The sequence below is a fragment of the Camelus ferus genome, chromosome 21, assembly GCF_009834535.1.
Source record: "Camelus ferus isolate YT-003-E chromosome 21, BCGSAC_Cfer_1.0, whole genome shotgun sequence".
In the NCBI taxonomy this organism is placed as follows: Eukaryota; Metazoa; Chordata; class Mammalia; order Artiodactyla; family Camelidae; genus Camelus; species Camelus ferus.
The window spans coordinates 10,190,019-10,210,960 of NC_045716.1; the positions used below are offsets into that span (position 1 = coordinate 10,190,019).

The 20,942-nt window shown below is 37.1% G+C and overlaps 1 protein-coding gene across 9 annotated transcripts in view; it reads right to left on the reverse strand.

The window, feature by feature from the left end:
- The window catches only part of DNM3 (dynamin 3), a 475,573-nt gene that overhangs the window by 98,035 nt on the left and 356,596 nt on the right, over positions 1–20,942 (reverse strand). For 5 of the 9 annotated variants that reach the window (XM_032463725.1, XM_032463729.1, XM_032463724.1 and 2 more), the window contains one exon: positions 13,142–13,153. The exons of 3 other annotated variants lie outside the window; for them this stretch is intronic. In XM_032463725.1, coding sequence (XP_032319616.1) covers positions 13,142–13,153 — 12 coding nt within the window. Of the gene's footprint in view, positions 1–6,449; positions 6,586–13,141; positions 13,154–20,942 lie in introns of those variants that run through there. One more of the 9 variants, XM_032463732.1, reaches the window with a different exon arrangement.

Sequence of the window (20,942 nt, forward strand, 5' to 3'; positions counted from 1 at the left end):
TCCAGAACCAGGGCATTTTAACAAAGCTTAATGAGAGTACAAAAAATCATGGTACTGAAGACAGCCAACACCTTTTGAAAACTGACTTTGTTCCTGGCACTGTTCTTCATACATCACATGTATGAGCTCATTTAGTCTTTGTGAGGTAGAGATTGTCATCAAATTCCATTTATCAAATGAGGGAGGCTCAGAGTAACTTGTGCAAAGTTGCCCAGCGATTAAGAGGCAGAGCTGGGATTTCAGCTCATACTGGAGCTTTAAAACTCTGCCCTTCTTTGTTCCTCTAATCAAGGTCAATAGGTTTGCAGTTTAAAGAGAATGTTTGAGCAGCAGGGATTTTTTTTTTAAATAAAGGAAAGGCAAATGATCAAACTGGCAAGGATTAAAAAAGAAGGTAAAAGAGAACTGTAATACTCCTTGTAGGTTACGGTTAGGTGAGATGCTGCGAATGTGAGTTGCTCTAGCTTTGAGGAGAGTAATCAAACCCTCTATAATTACTGATTCCCTTTGATACCAATTCCACTTCTACAAGTCTTCCCTAAGGAAATAATCAAATGTATATGAGGAATTATGCATTAAGATGTTTACTCTAAATTTACATACAATAATAAAAATTATAATGAAATTGAGTGTGTATATTAGAAAGTTCATGAACTCTCAATTAGAAACTGGGTTTGAATTAAATCCTGATTCCTTCACTTATTAGATATGTGATCTCTGGCTAGTTTGCAACCTTTACTAGGCCTCATGTTCTTCATCTCTAGAATGGAGGAGATAATGTTTATTTTACAGTGGGGATTCTCAACAGCAGTACAGGATAATTCTTTGCTGCAGATGGCTGTCCTGTGCCTTATAGGATGTTCAGTAGCATCCCTGACCACTGTCCACTAGATGCCAAGAGCAGCCCTCAACCCAGTTGTGACAGTCATAAATGTCTCCAGACATTGCCAATCCACCCCCGACCCCAACCCCGAGAAACACTGTCTTACAGGACTGTTGTGAGAGTTAAATGAGCTGGATTAAAGATATCTAATGGTGAAGGGAAAAAGAGAAATACACTGATTGTGAGTGAGAAACTCAGGTGGAGGAAAGAAAAGTCCATTAGTCTACAAAGACATAGACATCTCTCTATATATCTATATTTAAACCTCCTATCTATCTATCTATCTATCTATCTATCTATCAAAGAAAAAGCCAGTTGGAAAGAGAATGAAAATCCAAGACATGGAAATAACTGATAAAGCAAAGCCTAAATATATGCTGAAGAGATGGCTTTGTCAAAGAGGAAGACCATCCCCTGATCTGGGAGCGCAGAAAGAAAGGATGAAGGAATTAAACAATTCTGAGGGTTTCCCTTTTTATAGTAATGTTATTAACCTTATTTTGAGAAAAAAATAAGATATAAAAAGTTCTTTTTCCCAGGGTACAAAATATGTTGATAGAGCTGGAAGTCAAGCACAATCAGATTTAACTTACACATACTGGAAAAAAAAAAACAACCCTAGAAATTTACTTCATTAGCAAATAGTCTGGCAATGTAAAAATTTTAATGTACTGGAGAATTGGTTACAGAAATTTTAGGTGAATGAATCATGGTGACCAGGTTAATAGCTAGAGATTCTGGAAGCTACTTCTGTCCCAATGTCATTACGTTTTCCTTCTCTATTCTTACTGGAAAGAAGCAATCAGAGAATTCTGATTTCCCTCCTTTGTACTTTCACCTACTTCTCGCCTCAAAACTCTATTGTCCCAAGTTCTAGGGATATAATAAGTTAACAAAACCAAAGAGGGGATCTTGTCTTCATGGAGTCTGAAGTACAGTTAAAAAGACAGACATTAAACAAGTCATAGCCCAATAAATGTAACACATAGCAGAACATCACCCAAATTAACCAACGTACAAAACGCTGTTCTGCCAAATTTGTACCTAATGTTCCCTGTCTAGTACTTAAAATGTAAATATCGCTTTTTCACTATTTGGGAGGACTTGCTACTTGTGAAGCAGTTGTAATACACTGTCTTTCTTAAGGACCTATTCCTGGACCACAACTATCGTGTCACTTTACAGAATCCAAGCTGAAATTTAAGATGTCTGCCACTCTCTGATGTGATATTTGTATCTTATACATCTACAATATTGTACATTTTATAATTTTATACTTCTATACTTCTATAATTTGTCATAGCTGTAACCCTCTCAGCACTTCATATGAATTGGAAATGTAAAATTGTTAATAGCCCTCATAAAACTGGGGTTCTGTAACTGACTTCAGTAATTCTGTCACATTTTAAGAAAATCAAAGTATCAACGTTTATGCTTCAATGCTCAACAAAGTCTACCTTTATACATGGGCTGAGCAAATTGATGTGGGTGGCTTTATTTTTGGGTCTGGATGTCTTAGCCATCTTAAAGTGAATTTTTAGAAAAAAAATTTATTGGCAGACAATACATTCCATACCTTAGTCAAGAAAAGTTTCCACTTGACAACCCATGAGTTGAATTGTTGGACCACATGGAAAAGGCAGAATAATGATGATTAGGTTGGAACATTAGAAAAGTTTTTTTCTTGATAAAGACTCAGATTTTAACTGTACTTTACTGAGTCTATTTTTATGTCTTGTTCTAATGCTCAAATATAGAAAGATTTTAACTTTTTTTTCTGTTTCCATGGAATTCCAATTTTGAAATAGGCTTTTAGTGGAAGCACATAAAAGTTACCCAAATTTACAAAAATCGGGCTTTTCTTACTTAATGAAAGACATATGTTCACAAAAAAGTGTTGAAGGCAATTCTTTGTAACACTTACAGTCCTTGACCCTGTACCACTTGTCCAAGTATACAAGCCCAAGTTTGAAAATCTTTTCAGTTATTGCCATACTTTCTAAGGCAACCCATCAAATCAAAGGGCAGGGAACATTTTTTGTATGATGCAGACAGCGCTGCAGTATAACAGACTGCTTAACCAGAGTTCGCAGTCTGAAAAGATTCCAGTATTTCAACCAATCGTAGGTGAATCGGGCTCAGATGGTGAAGGTCACAGGTCCGAGTTTCCATAGACTAGATTTGGGACAGGAGGATCTTGCATACTTATCTCAAGCCAGGTCAGGATTTACCAACTTGGACTCTACTGACTTGTATGACTGGATATTTCTTTACTGCAGAGGCTAGCATGTAAATAATAGGATACTGGCTTCCACTCACTAGTAGCACTCCCTGGTCCAGCAATCCAAAATGTCTCCAGACGTATTCAAGGTCCCCAGGGAGCAAAATCACCCCTAGCTGAGAACCACTGATCTAAGTGGAAACAATACTTTTTTTCAATTTCTTACTTGAGGGAATAATTGCAATGATTGAAAGATTTCACCACACTGATCCTTTTTTAAAAAGCTCTGTTTTGCTGTTTGTATCAAGTGGGCCCCCCTCCCTTTTTTTTTTTTTTTTGGCCTAATTCCTTGAAGTGTCATCAATTCCCCTCTTTGAAGCCATGTGACAAAATTTGTGAGACTAGTGGCTAACTACTTCAAAGAGGAAAATGAAAATACCCGAATTAGAACTTTTCGTCAATTAAAACTTGGTCAGTCATAACAATTTCTGCTGAAGAATGTGTTGTCATTATGCAAAGTTGGCTTTTAGTGCCCCATTTTGTGTTATATCCCCAAAGAACACTAGCCTTTTCTATTTTAGGGCTAATTCGATTAGTTGGCATGTAATTGATGATATTTTCTAAATCTATTTATTTAAATACTATTCTGTTTTCATTTTAGAACTTTTATTAGATTCTGCTTATCCCAATAATTAAGGGAAATACATTCCTAATTCTGGGCTAAAATAATAGGTATCAAGTTGAGGCAAACAAAATGCAAATGCTTTAGAAAAGGAGCACAGTTTTAGGTTAATACACGCTAGTCCTCTTTATTGTTTCTTAAAAAAAAAAAAACTGGAGTCCTAACCAAGTGGCTTATTTTAGGTTTTGTTCTGGGATTCTTGTCTACCTGCTCCCTCCATTTAGATTGCTTAATTTTTGATATCCAAGTATATGGCTTCTGTATTATCATTACCAACTGGGTTCAGGCATACGCTCACCTGGCCTTCTTCTAGCTTCCTACTAAGTGCCTCATCCTCACTTGCTCAGTCTACTTAAAAGTTGTTGCTCCCTCTCCGACTTCCTCCCATACACTTCCTGTACAATGTTTTTTTCTTACCATATTGCATTTCTAAGTTTATGAAGATAATACACAAATGCAGTAACAAATAAGTTAACACACGGATGTCTAGAGAAGTTACAAATAACTTCTAATTTTTCTTCAGATCCACTTTCTACACCTTTCTCTCTGCTCATATAAATACATACAGAAACATGTATGTGTCTACATGTGCGTGCATGCACGTGTGTGCACACACACACACACAAATGTTCTTTCTCAGTCTCCTTTGCTGGTTTCTCCTCTTCTACTATATTCCTAAAGAATGTATACTTCTGTCCTCAGCTCTCTTCTTTTTGGTTCTACATTTTCTCCTTAGGTGCTGAGATTTTAAATACCTAGCAACTTCCAAATCTCTGTCCAAAGATCTCTCCTCTGAACTTAGATTTATATTTAACTGCCTAGAAGGTATCTCCATTTGAATGCTTAAAACAGACATTCAGATATTTAGTTCTCCTCCAAGGTACCTGGTAAGATGATCTTTCCTGTCCATAGGAGTTTAGGTGTAGCCACGTGGCTTGCTTTGGACAACAAAAAGGGTATGGAAATGACATGTCATATTCATATAGAAGCATTCACAGCCACTGTGTGATTCTCCACTCATTCTTTTCCTCTGCCATGGTGATTAGCGATAATCTTATCAGCTTGATTCCTCAAGTCAGAATAACAAGAAGTAGAGCCCCAGACAACTGGAGATGTACATGGAGCATGATCAAGAAATAAATCTTATAGTTTGAAGCCACAAGATTTGGGGGGTTCTCTGTTGCAGCAGCATAATTTAACCTATCCTGACTAAACACCGCTGTGTACTAGGCATCCCGAATTGAACATGGTCAAAACAAAATGACTGTTTTCTCCTTTCCCCATCTTACTCATCTTGTTAAATAGCACTAACACATACCCATCATCCGAGATCCACGAATCTTTTCTTATTTCACTCTTTCTCTCATTTTTTCAAATCCAATCCATCCGTAAATCGTAAAGGTGTGGCTTAACCACCAAAATACACCCCAAATCCAACTGCTTCTCACCATCTCCACTGCAGTGACCCTAACCCAAGACATAATCACCTCTCCTCTGCACGGACTTAGCAGCCTCCCAATTTTCCCTCTAAACACCACTCCTCTCATCTTTATTGCTGTCTTTTCTTACTCATTTCTAAGAAATTTAACTTTGGCAAACATAAGATATTAATTCTTTGTCTACCATATGTGCTGAAAATGTTTTCTTCAATTTTAACTTAAAAAAAACTTCTTTATTCTTTAAAATCAGGTTAAATCACTGGCTTTTATTATCATCAGCCTTAATCCATTTGTGCTCAAATATGGTACAAAAGGACCAGATACTTTATACTTCTAAGTCTTTCGGGTCTTGTTTGAACTGGAGGTGTCTGGTAGGGTGTCTGGTAGGTGTCTGGTAAGCAAACACATAGTAAATATTCAATGGCCAACATGACTCTCTGAAACCAAAAGGATGACTTTTCCCCTCAAAGGGAACAATTCTTAGTAGGGACTCTAATTCTGATCTCAATTATCATCCTGCTTTTCAATTCTCAGATTATACACTTTGTTACATAAATGAACGGGTTCAAGGCAAATGAATCAACTTTTAAATTTAAATTTTACATAATTCTTTTCATTATCCTAACATTTTATGTCTTCATTTTTAAACTTCAATTAGATTTTAAAACAGCAGAAGATCAAGGGCCAGAAATTAGGCCATGGAATGGCTTCCTGATAATCCTCAGATAATGTACATTATTTGTACATCACGCACAACACAGTCCTAGTGGGCAATAGTGCTGACAGGCACAAAGCTGGAATTTAAGGAAGAATAATTGGTCCAGGAAGATGGGGAAGCTGGGTATCATGGAATTTGAGCATTTGAAATAAAGACACTATTGAGAACCTGAGGTAACGGGGGAATCTGAGTGTTCAGAGACTCATAACATGAGCCTTCAACAATATGTAATTCAGTGAGGAAAATAACATATTTGTACAGGCAGGGTCAAGGGAAAGGACTTAACAAAATCTATGTATTCATCATCATCATCATCATCATCATAATACAACATAGTTATGCCAACTTTGTAGTCTCAGATGATTAATTTCCACTATTTACTTATATTATCTTTTACTGTCCTACAAAGTTTAATCCATTTATGTTCTATATCTCTCCTTCTGAATACTATTTTCATAATTTTATGTTTATTTTTCACCATCCTCCATTTAAATATCTTCCTCTTTTTCATTTTTCTGTGTGTTTTAAAATCTTTTTGAGAAAACTGCACAAAAGGCAGTTATCAAGAAAATGAGAAAATGACATGGGAACAAAACTTAAAATTGCCCGTACAATTAACATTTTGGTAAGATCTTTTTCAGTCTTCTCAGGATTTCTATGTGGAAATATATACAAATGAGTATCATCCTCTACAAAATTTTAAAAGCAAAAATGTGAATCTTTTATTCATGGGTTTTTTTCCCAGTGAATTTAGCATGAAAATTTCCATTGCAATTGATATATTTATATCTTTGTATAAATTTATATCTTTACATATACATATACATACATCTTTAATTTTAAAACTTTGCTTCATACTATTTCATTGATGTACCATACTCTATTTAACCAATTATCTATAATGGATATTGATACAGTTTTTAAACATTGGTAATTATGAATAATGTTTCAAAATCACTTTTGAACAAATACCTTGGTAAAACTGTTGAATTATTTGATAAAAATGAATTTTTAGAAGTGGAATTGCTTGGCCAAAAAGTTGGCACATAGCCAAGGCATGTGATGCACACCACCAAACTGGCCACCCTCCAGGAAGGCTGAGTGTATCAGAGGATACATGGTATATATACGTGGTATATATCACAGGTAGTAACATGGGAAGGACAGCTTCCTCATTACCACCTACCATGACCATTCTATCACATTTCTCATAATTTGAAAGCTCAAAAATAACATCTGGACAGCTATTTTAATTTGCAATTCCTAGTTGCTAGTGAAATTGAACCTTTTTTTTCCCATCTAGTTATGTCTTTTTTTTATTTTTTGGTCTTAAATGAATGTCTATTGAGTTAGCCAGCTTTCTTTTTTCCTGATAGACTGGGTTTTGTTATATTTCAAATAAACTGAATAGAAACAATTCTATTTTGAGGACATTTAATCTTTTGTATGACATATATGCTGCGAATATTTTACAAATTTGTCATTTTCCTTTTAACTGTTTGCTGTCTTTTGTCCCATACAATAGCTTCAAATTTGCGTGTAGTTTAAGCTTGCATTTTTTTTTTACTATTTTCTAATTCATTAATTTTTACTTTAATCATTAATTGCTTTCTTTCCTTTGATTTTTTTTGTTGCTCTCCTTCTGATCTTTTAAATTGATTTACTTGTATTAAAATAATTATTCTACTTAAAGTTATTAAAATTTTCTCTGTGTATAACTTTGGGTATATTTTATAATATTTCCTATATAGTGTTTTCATTGTTATTATATTTCAAATAGTCTATAAGTTAAGCATCGACTTCCATTTGGATCCACTTTTGGAGAGTATTCTCTTCATTTCTAGGTAGACAGGTTTTCACGTTTAAAGTTTGCTGTGTATCTCTAGTTTTCTAAAGCCTATTAGACATCCAATATTTATATAGTTTTTAAATATATACATACATATCTTTTGAATCAACCTTATTTCTTGCATCAACCACATCCTTTTTCATTTTGGTTTTTGTCCAGCTGATCTACCAAAGATAGGGAGAGGATTTTAAACTCTCATTAACTACAGTGATTCTGCATGATTTCACCGTACAGTGTGATAATCACATTAAGATAAATTAACAAAAGGAATATATTTCTCCTTTTTGATTAGAAATGCTTCTGTAAGGGCTTAAGTTTCAAAACAAAACTTATCAAAATAAAAATTCTAAAAATCATACTTGATAACATATTTCCAAATCAGAAGCATAAAGAATTTCTTTTATTTGGGGACAGTGTTAAACCAACTCCATTCAAAAATATCATAGAGCACACAGAAAGAAGATGTCTAAAATACTGTTGGAAAAAAATGTCAAAAAAGTTACAATGTAAGACTTCATTATTGTCATTATTTCTAATTAACTACAGTGGAGTCACTCCTTTTTAGACACAATAGGAAAAATAAAAATATACAAATAAGCCCAAACATCCTTTAGAGGTCCCTGTCCTGTGACCCTGTGAGCTTTCTAAATAGCAGGTCAATTCTTGCTTCCGTGTAGAGTCTATTTGGCAAGATTAATAAATTTGGGAACATAATATAGACTCCAACTCACTTACTGAAGCTTTGTGCCTTCAACTGAATTGTCCTTTTCTCCAACAGTTTAAGATTAAAGTTAGGGGTTCAAAAGCTAGGCATTAGCAATGCTCTTTTAAGACTGGTTTGCCAGAAAAGAATCAAGGGTTTATTAGCGTTGCAATGATTGAGACAATTTATTTTCATATGCACATAGAACTAAAATAACACTGAGGCCAGTGAGTGTTCATTCTTTCTTTCAACTTTAATGATATTCTTATTGGCTTATGCACAAATTAAGTGAACCAGATGGGCTCTCCTTAAATGCCAGGGAAATTCATTTGCTAAACTTCTTTAAGAAAATCAAGGAAGGCATATACATTATTCAAAGAAAATAAATAACCCTAATCAAGCTGACTGTGCCTAAACTACTTAGAATGTTCTTTCAGTCATTTTAAATATTAGAGAGGAAATATACCTTCTGACACCGTACTGTCTGCCCCTTTCATCTACCAAGATTATAACACACATCGTCAGTAAGACGTTTTGAAGTCTGAAATGGGTTTTCAGTGCCTACATATACTCTCTCACACATGACCAAGAACAGGAGTTTAGGAGTTTACCTGGCATGAGAGGCAAAACAAATGAAGGTGGACTTAACACCCGTGTTCCTTAGTGTTACATATTTTGGTGACGTTTGACTAGGCACACTCTATCTTTGCATCAGGTGGCTGGAATCCAGTGGATCGCCAACATCAGTACTTGAGGTAATAACTACTTTCCCCACTAGTGGAGGCTGACAATGCCCCCTTATCCCGCTAAATGTGTTGGAAAATTACTAGACAAAGTATTTTTAAAATGTTGTTAAAACAGGTGTTCAAATCAGATTTCCCTTCCTTCTTCTCAAATATCGAAGCCTTCCACTGTGTATAAGATTATTGCATTTAACCTAACTAGAACTTAATAAAACCTTAGTTATTTTTAACATGGCATTTTTTTAAAAACATGTTTCAGTGTGTTTCAGTTCTGGTTCTCCTTTTCAAATCCTCCTCTCCAACCAAGACAGTCAACTTCATAATTCCACTGGGGGACATGTAAGAATCCTTTAGTTTAAAAGAATGACGTTAAGTAAGGTGATAGTAAATTTCTCTTTCAAGAGTAATACAAGATTCACAGGAGAGGAGATTAGATGTAGCTTTTCCCTATAACAACATTTTTTGAAGTATTCATTTTTGAGCCTAGGCATCTTTTCAGTTTTCATTTGTTTCTGCACCAGCATCATTAAGAAACTTGAGATCTTCTGTTACAGTATTTTATTCTTTATATTTTTGGGGTTTTTTTTTTCCTACCTTCAATTTGCCTAATGTAGTATCAAAGATACTTAACCAAAATTTATAGTCTTTAACAAAGAAATAAAACCAAACATTTATTAAATTTCTAGAAATGCCTACCAACCAAGGGCATGAAATTAAAGAAGGAATTACATGTCTTCACTCTAGGACAAAACATGGCGATTACTTTTTCCCTGAAAGCCTCAGTTCTGAAAATGACATTCTGATTTACATGCGTGCTCAAACCAAGAAAAAAAAACCCCAAACCTCCCTGTTACTGTATTATATTTGTTTACGTTCCCCAAACTGATTCAGAAAGTCCTGGATTCTGGTCTTAACTAAGGAAGACACTGACTTGGAATCCATGGTCCAGGGAAACCCCTCTGTGGAGGAGACAGACTCAACCCGAAGCAATTTAGGATATCACTATGCCAACAGAAAAACATTTTCAAAGGAAAAATAAGTCATCGGCCTGGATGGAAAAATTGTCTGGAGGAACTGTGATCTCCTCACAAAAAGGAAAATTTACTTTTTAAGGAGAAACAACAAAATACATGTAATTGTTCAAGGAAGAATGAGACCCTTGGTGTTTTGTCCCATCATGCATTTATCATGTAAATCTGCGTATCTCCTGTAGATTTTTTTTTTCTTCGAGTTTGGAGGATTAGCTCTCAAACTCTAAGCACAGACTAAAGGTGCATGAAGCAAATCAATTTCACTGTCATTGAGAAAATGAACAGGAGGGTTGCTCCATACACCTTATGATATACGTGTGTGTGCATGTACATGTGGGTGTTACTACACTTAATGTATGTAGGAGGATAAATCTATTCATCTAGCTCATCTAAAGAAACATTAATTGACTAGGCTTCATTCTCTGTCTGGTTAGTATCACAAAGAATGAAATGCCATTCGCTAAATAAACAATTAGCCTTTGTGAGTCTCAAATGAGTCACCTTTTACAGCCGCTCACACAGATGGCAGGCAACAGGTCAGGTATGTTGCCTTGGGGACAAGTCAGAACAAGCATTCCAGCATGAGAGGGAAAAAGAATCTCATACTCTCCTTTCGAAGACTCCAGATCTATACTCTGGAGACAGCACAGCTTGTCTTCCACTGTTTTCCATTTATACTGAAACTCTAAGCTAAAGGAAAACAGCATGCAGATGTGCTGTTTGTGATGGAGGCTCTTTTGTGCCAGAGTCCAGGGTCAGTATCATGATCCTATTTTAAAGGTATTAGCCTTATATTTTTTCAAACTATTCCTGATTCATAAAATAAGCAACTAAGGATTAAGGCATAGGGACAATAAACATCAGCACCTCCAAAGTAGCCGCTCTTCAATTAAAAATCAAAACAGTAAGCGCTTCTACCTTTGGCACTCTTCGACCAACACTCCAGCTCTCACCAGGACCCAAAGATCCCTCTCAGCGCTATACCAAGTGCTCGCCGCGCAGGTGGTGGCTCCAGGTGCCAGGAGACCCTGGAGGGCCTTTCTGCATCATCGGAGAGGTAGACTTAACGAGCAGCAGCTTAGAATGTTTGCGTTTTATTGCACGTTGTATAATTATTTTTAAAAAATCAGTAAATTCTGCTAAACTGAGTATTTTATTACCCGGAAGAATCTGACCCAGCAAAACACAACAAACGGATGACTCCTGCTATGGAGACGTGTTTTCCTTGGGGAATTTTACGAATGCCTTTAAGTCATCAGTGAATCACTAGTGAAAGAGGCAAATCATAAAAGCTTCTTGAATGGTCTCAGGGTTAGCACCTCCCAAAGATGTCAGCAGCTGGCTCCCTGATCCTCATCAGGCACAGGCTTGCTATTAGCATACCCCCAGAGCTCGGGCTACTTAACCGACAAACAAGAGATGAAACGCGTGAAATTATAGACAGACAGAGACTCAGAGTTACGTCAAGTGACCACAATCAGACATACTTACTGATTAAAATGCATTATATGGTATAAGAACTAAAATTTCGTCCAAATGTTTCTTTCCAATAGTGATAGTATTAGTTGGAAATATTACCCTTTACTTTGTGGAAAAATCTTTCATCAATTTCAGAAGTTACCTGCTGTTTTAAAAAGGTAAACTATTAGTGGGCTGAATTCACCCCTTTGCTCCTTTACAAATGCCTATCTTGTACTTTTCTTATATTATTTTTAACTTTATGAAACATTATTACCTGGGTCATAAGCACTAATAGCAAGATATAAATTTATAAAGTGACACATTTTCAATGCCAACCATCTATGTCAACTTATTCCATAATAGCACATTCCATCAAATTAAACTCCAAGATTTCCCACATTTGTTTTAAATTCTATATGTATGGCTTATGAATAGCAATTTTGATGAATTCCAGCTGGTTTAAATATGCAGGCAGACCCTTCTATAACAGATTCTTTTCAATTCTTTTTGTATTCGAGGAGGCCCATTTTAAGTGGGCCACCTGGTAGGATGAAGCACTAATAATTCTCCACAGAAAAAAAAGAAAAACAAATCACCCTGCTAAACATAAGACTCTCTCCTGCAACTACATTACTATCACATAACTAATATAAGTGAGAAGCAGTGCTAATCTTTTGGAAAAGTTGAATTAAAATTTGGACGATTTTATGAACTACTCAATTACTCATTTGTCTATTACAACGACAACATTAAAATAATTTCCACCATTTGTGTGTGTTGCCTGGTTTCACAAATCTATCACACACTTTTCAGTCTCCCCCTCCGTTCCCCACACCCTCCCACTTCCATCCAGCTGGAATACATCAAGGGTGCAGAAGCCAAGGCAAATGTTGACCCCACCCTCCTCCATCCATTTTAAGGCACCTTCAAAGCCAGAGCACTGATCTAGTTCAGTTTCACCAACAAAGCCAGCCATCCTGCTATTTAAGACTCCAGTTTGGGGTTTTTATAACTGCACATTAACATGAGAGCTTTGATTTTTGGTCAGAAAGTTGAGCTGCACAGAGTTTCATCAGACTGTCGCACCCTTTATGCAGAAGAGTCCTCATTATTAAATCTTCATAATCTTTGTTCTCAGGGTTGATCTCTTTCCTGCTGGTAACAACCCCTCTGAATCAGCCAATAACCAACCCCAAGGAACATAATATTTCCCTTCCAAAAGGTCAAAAAAGAACAGCCATGATGGTAGTCCGAGCTCATGTTTCCCCCAACACTTGCACCCCCTCTATCATGTGTGCACTGTGACAGACATCAGTCATTGCAAAGTGCACGGAAACACTCTCGCCAAGGCACATGCAGGAGGGGAGCGGGGGCTGGAGAGACAGGAGCTGCAGTAGGACAAAGAACTTACTTTGTTGTTCCCCTGTGCGTGTGGCCGCAAGGAAAAAAAGCAAAAAAGAAATATGTTAAACATAAATTTATTTTAAAATCATGAGGTTTTTCATGCTAGAGCAAAATCAAAACAAATCATTTAACTATTCACTGACAGCGCCATCATACACCCACGGCACCCAGAGCTCATGGACGAGCCGAAGAACCCACTTATATTAAATGAAATCCTACATTTATAAGAGCAGAAAATCATGACAGAGATTTCCCCCTTTCTTTCCACTGGAAATACTTGAAGTATGGGAACCCGGCCAAAAAGCATTGGTTTGAACTGGTAAGAAGTGAACTGTTAGCATGAAAGGCAAAGTATTTAGTATGTCGGCTTGCCCTTTCCTGACGGCCCCTCCTCCAACACACCAAACGGTGGAAAATTTCATCAGCCAATGCATTTTTAAACAAACACTGCATCTGTGGTTTCAAAGAAGGTGGGAAAAAAGAAAAAAGAAAAAGAGCAGAGGAAAGGAGTGGGTGGTTCTGGGGAGACAGGGTAAGCAAACCAAGTTACGACCTCCATCTGTACCATTCCTTTATTTTGTAAATTATGAGTTTTCTCTTGGGTTGGCATGGGAAGCGAAAATTGTATAGTGGGGATGCGGCCAAAATAAACAATTGGTCCATATTCAAGAAAATGGGTCTGGAAAGGTTAGTTGCAAAAATGCAGTCATTTCTAAAAGGGCCACTCTGGATAGAGACACAGAGAGCAGCCAGCGACAGGCGGTGGGCAAATGGCTCTCCTGTTTCAAACTGGAGCTGCAGGACTATGATTTATATCAAACAATTTAACTCACATATGGCTTAAAAAAATAAAATGGTGATTCATTACTCCCAGGGCAGCCCGAGTCCTCGCAAGGTCAGATCCTGTGGGGCAGACGTGATGGGATCTGGGCAGGGAACAGATCTGAACTCTTCACACAAGGGGCCCAGAAGGAATTTCTCTCTCCCCGAGACGCAGAGTTGAGGAGAGCTGTGAGCGAAATGTGTGCATCTGTGGAGGAGCCTGAGTGCAGGGTGGAGTAGCAGGTTGGGCTGGAGATCTGGCATTTAGTTTTAGGAGAGGATGTGGCCAGGGAAATAACACATACAGAAATTTTCTGGAGAGCAGTAAGGCAATGATTGCAGGAGAGTGTATTTTCTGGAAAGCAATGCCAAGTGGTGACTCTGGGGAAATGCCAAATCCAAGGACCATCACGGCCATCATATTTAATAAAAACATAAATTTAAAGACATGGGTAAAATAGTGTAGTTGACACACTTGACACTGTGAGTTGCCATGTTATCACCGTTAACAACACTTGCTTACGTGAGACGTGAACAACGGTACAAGAATGAAGTTGCGGGAAAGAGAGTCTTTTGTAAAGAACTGCCAACTGTTCAGTAAGGCCATAAAGGTCCCCACAGGGAATTTTATCAGGAGTAAAATACTATTTTAGAGAATAATGGGACCATGGGTCTCCAAAGAAGTGCAATATCGCTGAAAAGACCTCAAACAGATGGGGTTCATTGCATTCCACAGCCGTGCAGCTTTTGATCTACCAAATAAGTTTCAGGAGTTCAAGTATTTTTGCACATTAGGGAATGACCGGCTTCCCTGCTCGGTGGGCAATGCTTCTGTTTGTAGTGGCAACAGTGATGTCACAGAGGAGAGGGCCTTAATCCTTAAAGATGAGAAACATACAAGTGGAGGACATACCATTTCTTGTTTCCTTCAATCACTTCTGAATTGGCTGTTCTGAGAGAGGCATGACAGTCATGACTGGGGAACTGGAAATGCTTGGTAATTCCCTCCACCGCCCTGTGCGGCAGCGTTTACGCTGAGATTCCTGGAAGGACCTCCATTGAAGAAAAACTATCAGCTCTTCAGAACTGGTCATGGAGCTGCTCTGATTTCTGTGGGAAGCACTGCTGATCAAGCTAAGGATGAAGTTATGGATAGCAGGGCTCACACGGGCATTTTCAGTCTTGCACACAAGACTGCTGAGTAAATGCATGGGCGTGGTCATCACCATATTAATAAATATTTATGGGGGTCTGGGGCCATGCCTCTTCTCCCCCTAGAGTGACATAGAGACCTTCTCCCCTAACTGTCATCTGCCACAGAGAGAAGTTCAGCTGTGGAGTCTGTCCAAAAGGGTTTTCTGAAGTCCCCAAAAAGACCTCATTCTGGGATGGTTTCAACCTCCAAGGCAGTCCCAAAAGCATGAATCACTACTGGGAGAGTCATAAACCCAGAGATACAGAGACGTTCCAAGAAGTTTCACCTCTTACCATCATTTTTCATCTCTTAAGAAATCACAAACTAGAGGGGAAGACCATCTATCCATACAGCTAACACACCTTGTCAAAAGTTCTGAGGTGCAGGATTCAACAAATAGGCAACATAGGATTTGCACCATGTTAATTTCCAGGGCATGCGTGAATCTACAGGCTGCTTCTTTCAGACACCAGCCAACCAGCAACCTGGGGGCAGGCTTGTGAAGCCTCACTTCCCCTGACAACCTCTACGGCTCACTCCAGACTAAGTGATGGAGACTTTGAGGCCAGCCTGTCCACAGGGCAGCATGACCTCAAGACTCCACTAAGCAATTTGGTTTCCTCAGCCAACAGTTGGGGAAATTCTCCCTCCCACGTCCAAATCTCACTGATAGTTTCCAAAGAAAAGAGAACTACTAAACTGGGAATTGCTTCCCTGACACATTAATGACTGTCAGTAACAATAATAAAGGTGACACGGCATTGAATACATTCATCCAGTTGCAGGCACCCAGCCAGGTGTGATGAGCAACTAAGTATTCACTTAATCCTGTAAAACCGCTCAGAGGAAGGTATTATTATTTTGAGTTTAAAAAGGAATAAACAGCTAGAGAGTTAAGTAAGTTCCTAAGCCACATGGCTCATAAATGAAAGGGTCGGGGTTCCAACTCCAGTGGATTTGACTTAAAGTCTACCTCATTTCAACGCACACAAAATGTTCCAAAGAATTTGGAATTCCTTTGTGTTTATATATAAATTAAGTCATATTGTGAGCCGACAAAACTGCCAGAAAAATTAGTCATTTGTTATACCACATTCTTAACAGATATTTAATTAAATTCACATTTATTTTTCACACTTCTAGAAAAAATTTATGTACATGTGTCATAAAAGTTTTTAAATGGTAGCCTGTAGCTATTGATACACACATATACACACACACACACACTTTTTGATACTCCTTAATCTGAGAGGGAAAAGGTATAGAAAAAGAAAAGGAATAAAGTTTTAGATAGAGAGGTTAATCACAAACTCAGCAGAGAAACTCAGCTTTAGGGGGACCCAGATTCAGTCCCCACCCTTGTTTCAACTTTTCCCAAATATTTGAAGGAATGTCTCATCAGTTAAAAAAAAATGCAGCTATTAATTAATTCCATTAGAAACATCTTTACTTTGAAACTGTGTAACATCCTATACACTTCTTTAACAATTTTATAGTGGCTATAATTTCAATTTAATGGCCAAGGGAAATAGAAACAAAAAATAAAATTCTGAAAATCCAAATTCAGATTCAAATCTATTTTTAAAATATTCTGTCTGCTCAGAAAGATCAGGTGATGGTGGAATGCTAAATTCTGTGGCTCAGAGAGGTTACGTTGAAGTTCATGGAGTAAGTCAGCAGTGTAGTGGGAAAGTGAACCCAGGACGCCTCATTCCCATTTTAGGGTCACATACTGCAAATGCTCAGACAAGAATCTACATTTAGCTTTGGATCCAGAAAGTTTAAGGGACTGAAGGTAATTGGAAAATGCACATAAGAATATAGCGGGACGGCTGTACTTTATATAGATATCTACGGTAGCTTTTTTAAAAATCACATTATACAGTAATTATTTATTTGCACCTCTCTCCTCTACCAGACTTAGAACTCCTATCAAGTAAGAACTGCCTCTCCTTTCATCTTTGAATCTCTGGAGTCCACCATAAAAGCAATGGATGAAGGGAAGGAAGGAAGTGGGAGAAGACAGTGAAAGAGATGGAAAGAAAAAAAAAAATTTGCAGAAAACTCTGAGAAATGACCTAAGAGACAGAAGGACCAGGGTAGCAGAACATCATGATCTGAATGACATCGAAACATTCCACCACACAGCCCATGACAGAAAAAGACACAGTGAAGAAAAGCAAGTTAGAAAAAAGCATGCAACCTTAGTTGAAAAAAAATTTGTCTAAAATACCAATTCATTCAAATTTGGGTGATGGCTGTTTATCTAAATGAAGCCAAACAGGTAACTCATGGTAAAAAAGAATACGAAAATGAATATATGTGAGTTCATGTATGACTGAAGCACTATGCTGTACACTAGAAATTGACACGCTGTAAACTGACTATACTTCAATAAAAATATACATATACCAAAAAATGAAGCCAAACATATATAATTAAAAAAATAAACTATGTAGATTCTTTTTCCAGTCAAAATAGAAGTGTCTTGTGTAGAAAACAGAACTTTTTGAGTCTAGACTCAAGTCCATGTATGACACATCAATGTTCCATCGTTAGGGTAAGGACTGACTGATTTGCTCTTGACTCAATGGTTTATTGATACAAAATCAGAAACACAAAAGTCCTAAAAATTTACTTAGAAAGAGACATCTGTTATTAGGTTAATCTGACTTCATTTAATCTTTCTAAATTAAGAAAAACTCTACCTAAAATTATCGCTTCCCCCAAATCTAAGAATGTTCACGAAATGCAATGTGTAGATAAGCATTCTACTTCGATTGCTTTCAGTACGTAGCTGCCATTTAGACATCTGAAAGTCAAGCAATCATGTAACAGAAGCTGCAGAACTCCACAGTGCATAAGAAATGCAAATATTATTTATTATGAAAACTGAGAAAAGCAGTGTTCTTGGCACACCGCCAAGTTTAATTTCCTGTCATGTCTTTGGCATGTAGTAAAAAGCCCCTTTGTGTCGATTTTCCAAGTAACTGTACCAAATGTGTGTTAATAAACAAAAGTGATGTGAAAAGAATCAAAACAGTTTGTGTAGGACAACTCCAGATTTGCTTTAAATTGAGCAGTCTAATTTTAAAAAGGCAAATATTTCATTGAGCATCTTCTTTTGTATAGAGCTATGCATACATGAAAATTCAGATGCATAAAAACAGTTCACTGGGGGATGGGTAATTTTGCTTTTCCAAGACAGTTTTCCCTCATAAGAGATGCATTACATAATTTTTTTTCAAAGCAAACTTGTCTACTGCATTTAAAATAAGTTTAGTTGACAAAATCATGACTTAGGAAAACATTTTCACAAACATTACAATTCCTTGGAAGGAAGACACACATACAGACGTATTGATACTTAATACAACCAAGCATATCTGGAAGATAGAAAACAGCATAAAGTATTCACAATCTCATGGGCTATATTATAATAGTGTTTTAACTCTCCTCTACTTGCTTAAGTAATTAGTCTGTGATGAAAATGATAATTATCATCATCATTATAAAGAAAAATAGAGGACTTATTTGTGTTTACCCTGTTCAGTGCTTTCCCTGCATTGTCTCATTTAATCCTGTCAACAACCACGCTACAGGGCACTCTTGTTATCTCTACGTTAGTCATGGGAAACTTGAAAGATAAAAGGGCTACGTAACCTTCTTCCAAAGATCTCACAGCTGGTATGTGAGCATCAGGAATTTCAATCTAGGTAGTTTGACACGGAAGCCTGTGCTTGAACCCACATGTTGTATGGCTTCTCATAACACTCAGTCATTATGAAAATGTAAATCTCATCATGTCACTAACTGGCTTGAAACCCTTTGATGGCTTTCCAGTTCACTCAGAATAAAACTCAAATGCTCACCACTTCCTTCAAAGCCTACATAAGCTGGCCCCTGACCACTTTTGGAAATCATCAACCACTTTTGTCCTTCCTCATCGTGTTCCAGACTCTTTTGCTGCCCTTCTAAGATACTGAGCTGGCTTTGCACTTGCTGGTCCTCTCCCGTGAACATGCTTCTTCAGCCTTTCATTCATTAACTCCCTCGCTTCCTTCAGGAGCCTACTCAACTGTCAACGCTTCAAAGGAGCCTCCCCTGATCACCTTTACTAAAAGAAAGCTCGCTTGCCCCTCACTTTCAATGTCTGTCCCTTTAATTCAGTTTATTTTTTGTATAACTTATCACTCTGTTAAATCACACTGTGATACAATTATACAGTTATTCAAGTCACTTGTTTAATGTCTGTTCCTTGGGGGCAGGACCTAACTGTTCACCTCAGTATCACTAGAGCCTAGAAAGAAGCCTGGCAAAAAGCACGTTCTTGACAGGCTTCCATGGAATGAATGAATAAAAAATTAAGTCTATGTGCAGATTGAATATAGAATGTTTGTGAAGTTAAACACACTACCATGAATGGACAAGAAAAGAGCAAATCAGTAATGATCAGAATTAACAACAAAAATAGAAGTGGTACTCTACTCTTTCAAATGATTTTCCGTGTATGGTCTTCAGAGTGGTATGTACCTATGCAAACATGTATGTAATATAACTGATAAAAACTGGACAACAAAGATTAAAATTGTATACAGGTACCTCTGTACCTGGGTATCACCTGGAAAAGGCCTGGTTTGACTTTGTTTGGAGGGCACAGGGTGTGTTGTAGGGGGTTCACTGTTTTAGGTGCTAACCAGACAAGTGAAGGTTAAGATGGAGTTAAGGGGTCTAGGGATGAGCCAAAATAACAGCAAGGAGGAGAACGTTTGGGCACAAATCCTCAATCCTTTACCCCTGGGACTGTGCTAAATTCTATTGTAACCTCAGGGATACGGTTGGGTCTGAAATGCCCTCCAAGAGGCTTCAACTTCCCACAGTGTGCCCACATCTCAGACTTTCTCTTGAGAAGACTCTGTCCCTATGTGGGTATTAGAAAGAAGCCAACCTGCACCAGATCAGCTCAGCCCTATAAACTGACTTAGAGCCAATCTGATAAGCAGCATAAGGATCAAGCTGGACTAAATTCCCAAGGCTTAGTTTCAGCACTTTACATGTGGGGGGAGCCTGGATAGTACAACACCTCGGGGGGAGCGAGTAAGCAGTGAGAGCCACTCATCTGCAGAGTCTGTTTAATGGTGTGTGTACAGATGTTGGGTGGGAATTTTGAAGTTTAAATCCAGACTAGTCTGTGCAATATTACATTTTCCAAAGAACACAAATAGAAGGTCTGTTTATTAACTTGAATGAGACAAGTGTCTCCAAGACACTTGAAATATATTAATAAAGGTAAGTGGGAATAGCAATATAATATTTTTTTGTTCTTTTATACTCACAATGACACTAACCAGAGTTTAATTTTGGATACAGGTAGTACAAACATAATGAAAGGAAGTAACTTTTTATAAAAATAAGTACATTTTAAAGAATATGAAATAGTGTTATGATTCATGATATAAATACTACAACTATATGTTATAACCACAGTGTTATAAACTGCTTATATGAATACTATCACAACTGTAGAATAGCATATGAAGGAAAATAAAATTTTAACTTAAAACAAATAAACTGTCTCTTGGTTTGAAATCACATGTTATGTTTTATGGCAAAGTTGGGCATTTTCTTTAATAAATATATGAATAAACTTCTTAAAACAGAAATCTAATGGATAAAAAGAAATATAAGCAAAATATCAGTTAAAACTATGCCAAATTAAGTCAAACGAAAACTAGTTTATCTAGCATATAGTATGTAAAAGTATGTTTTTTTAAAACGTTAATAATTTTAA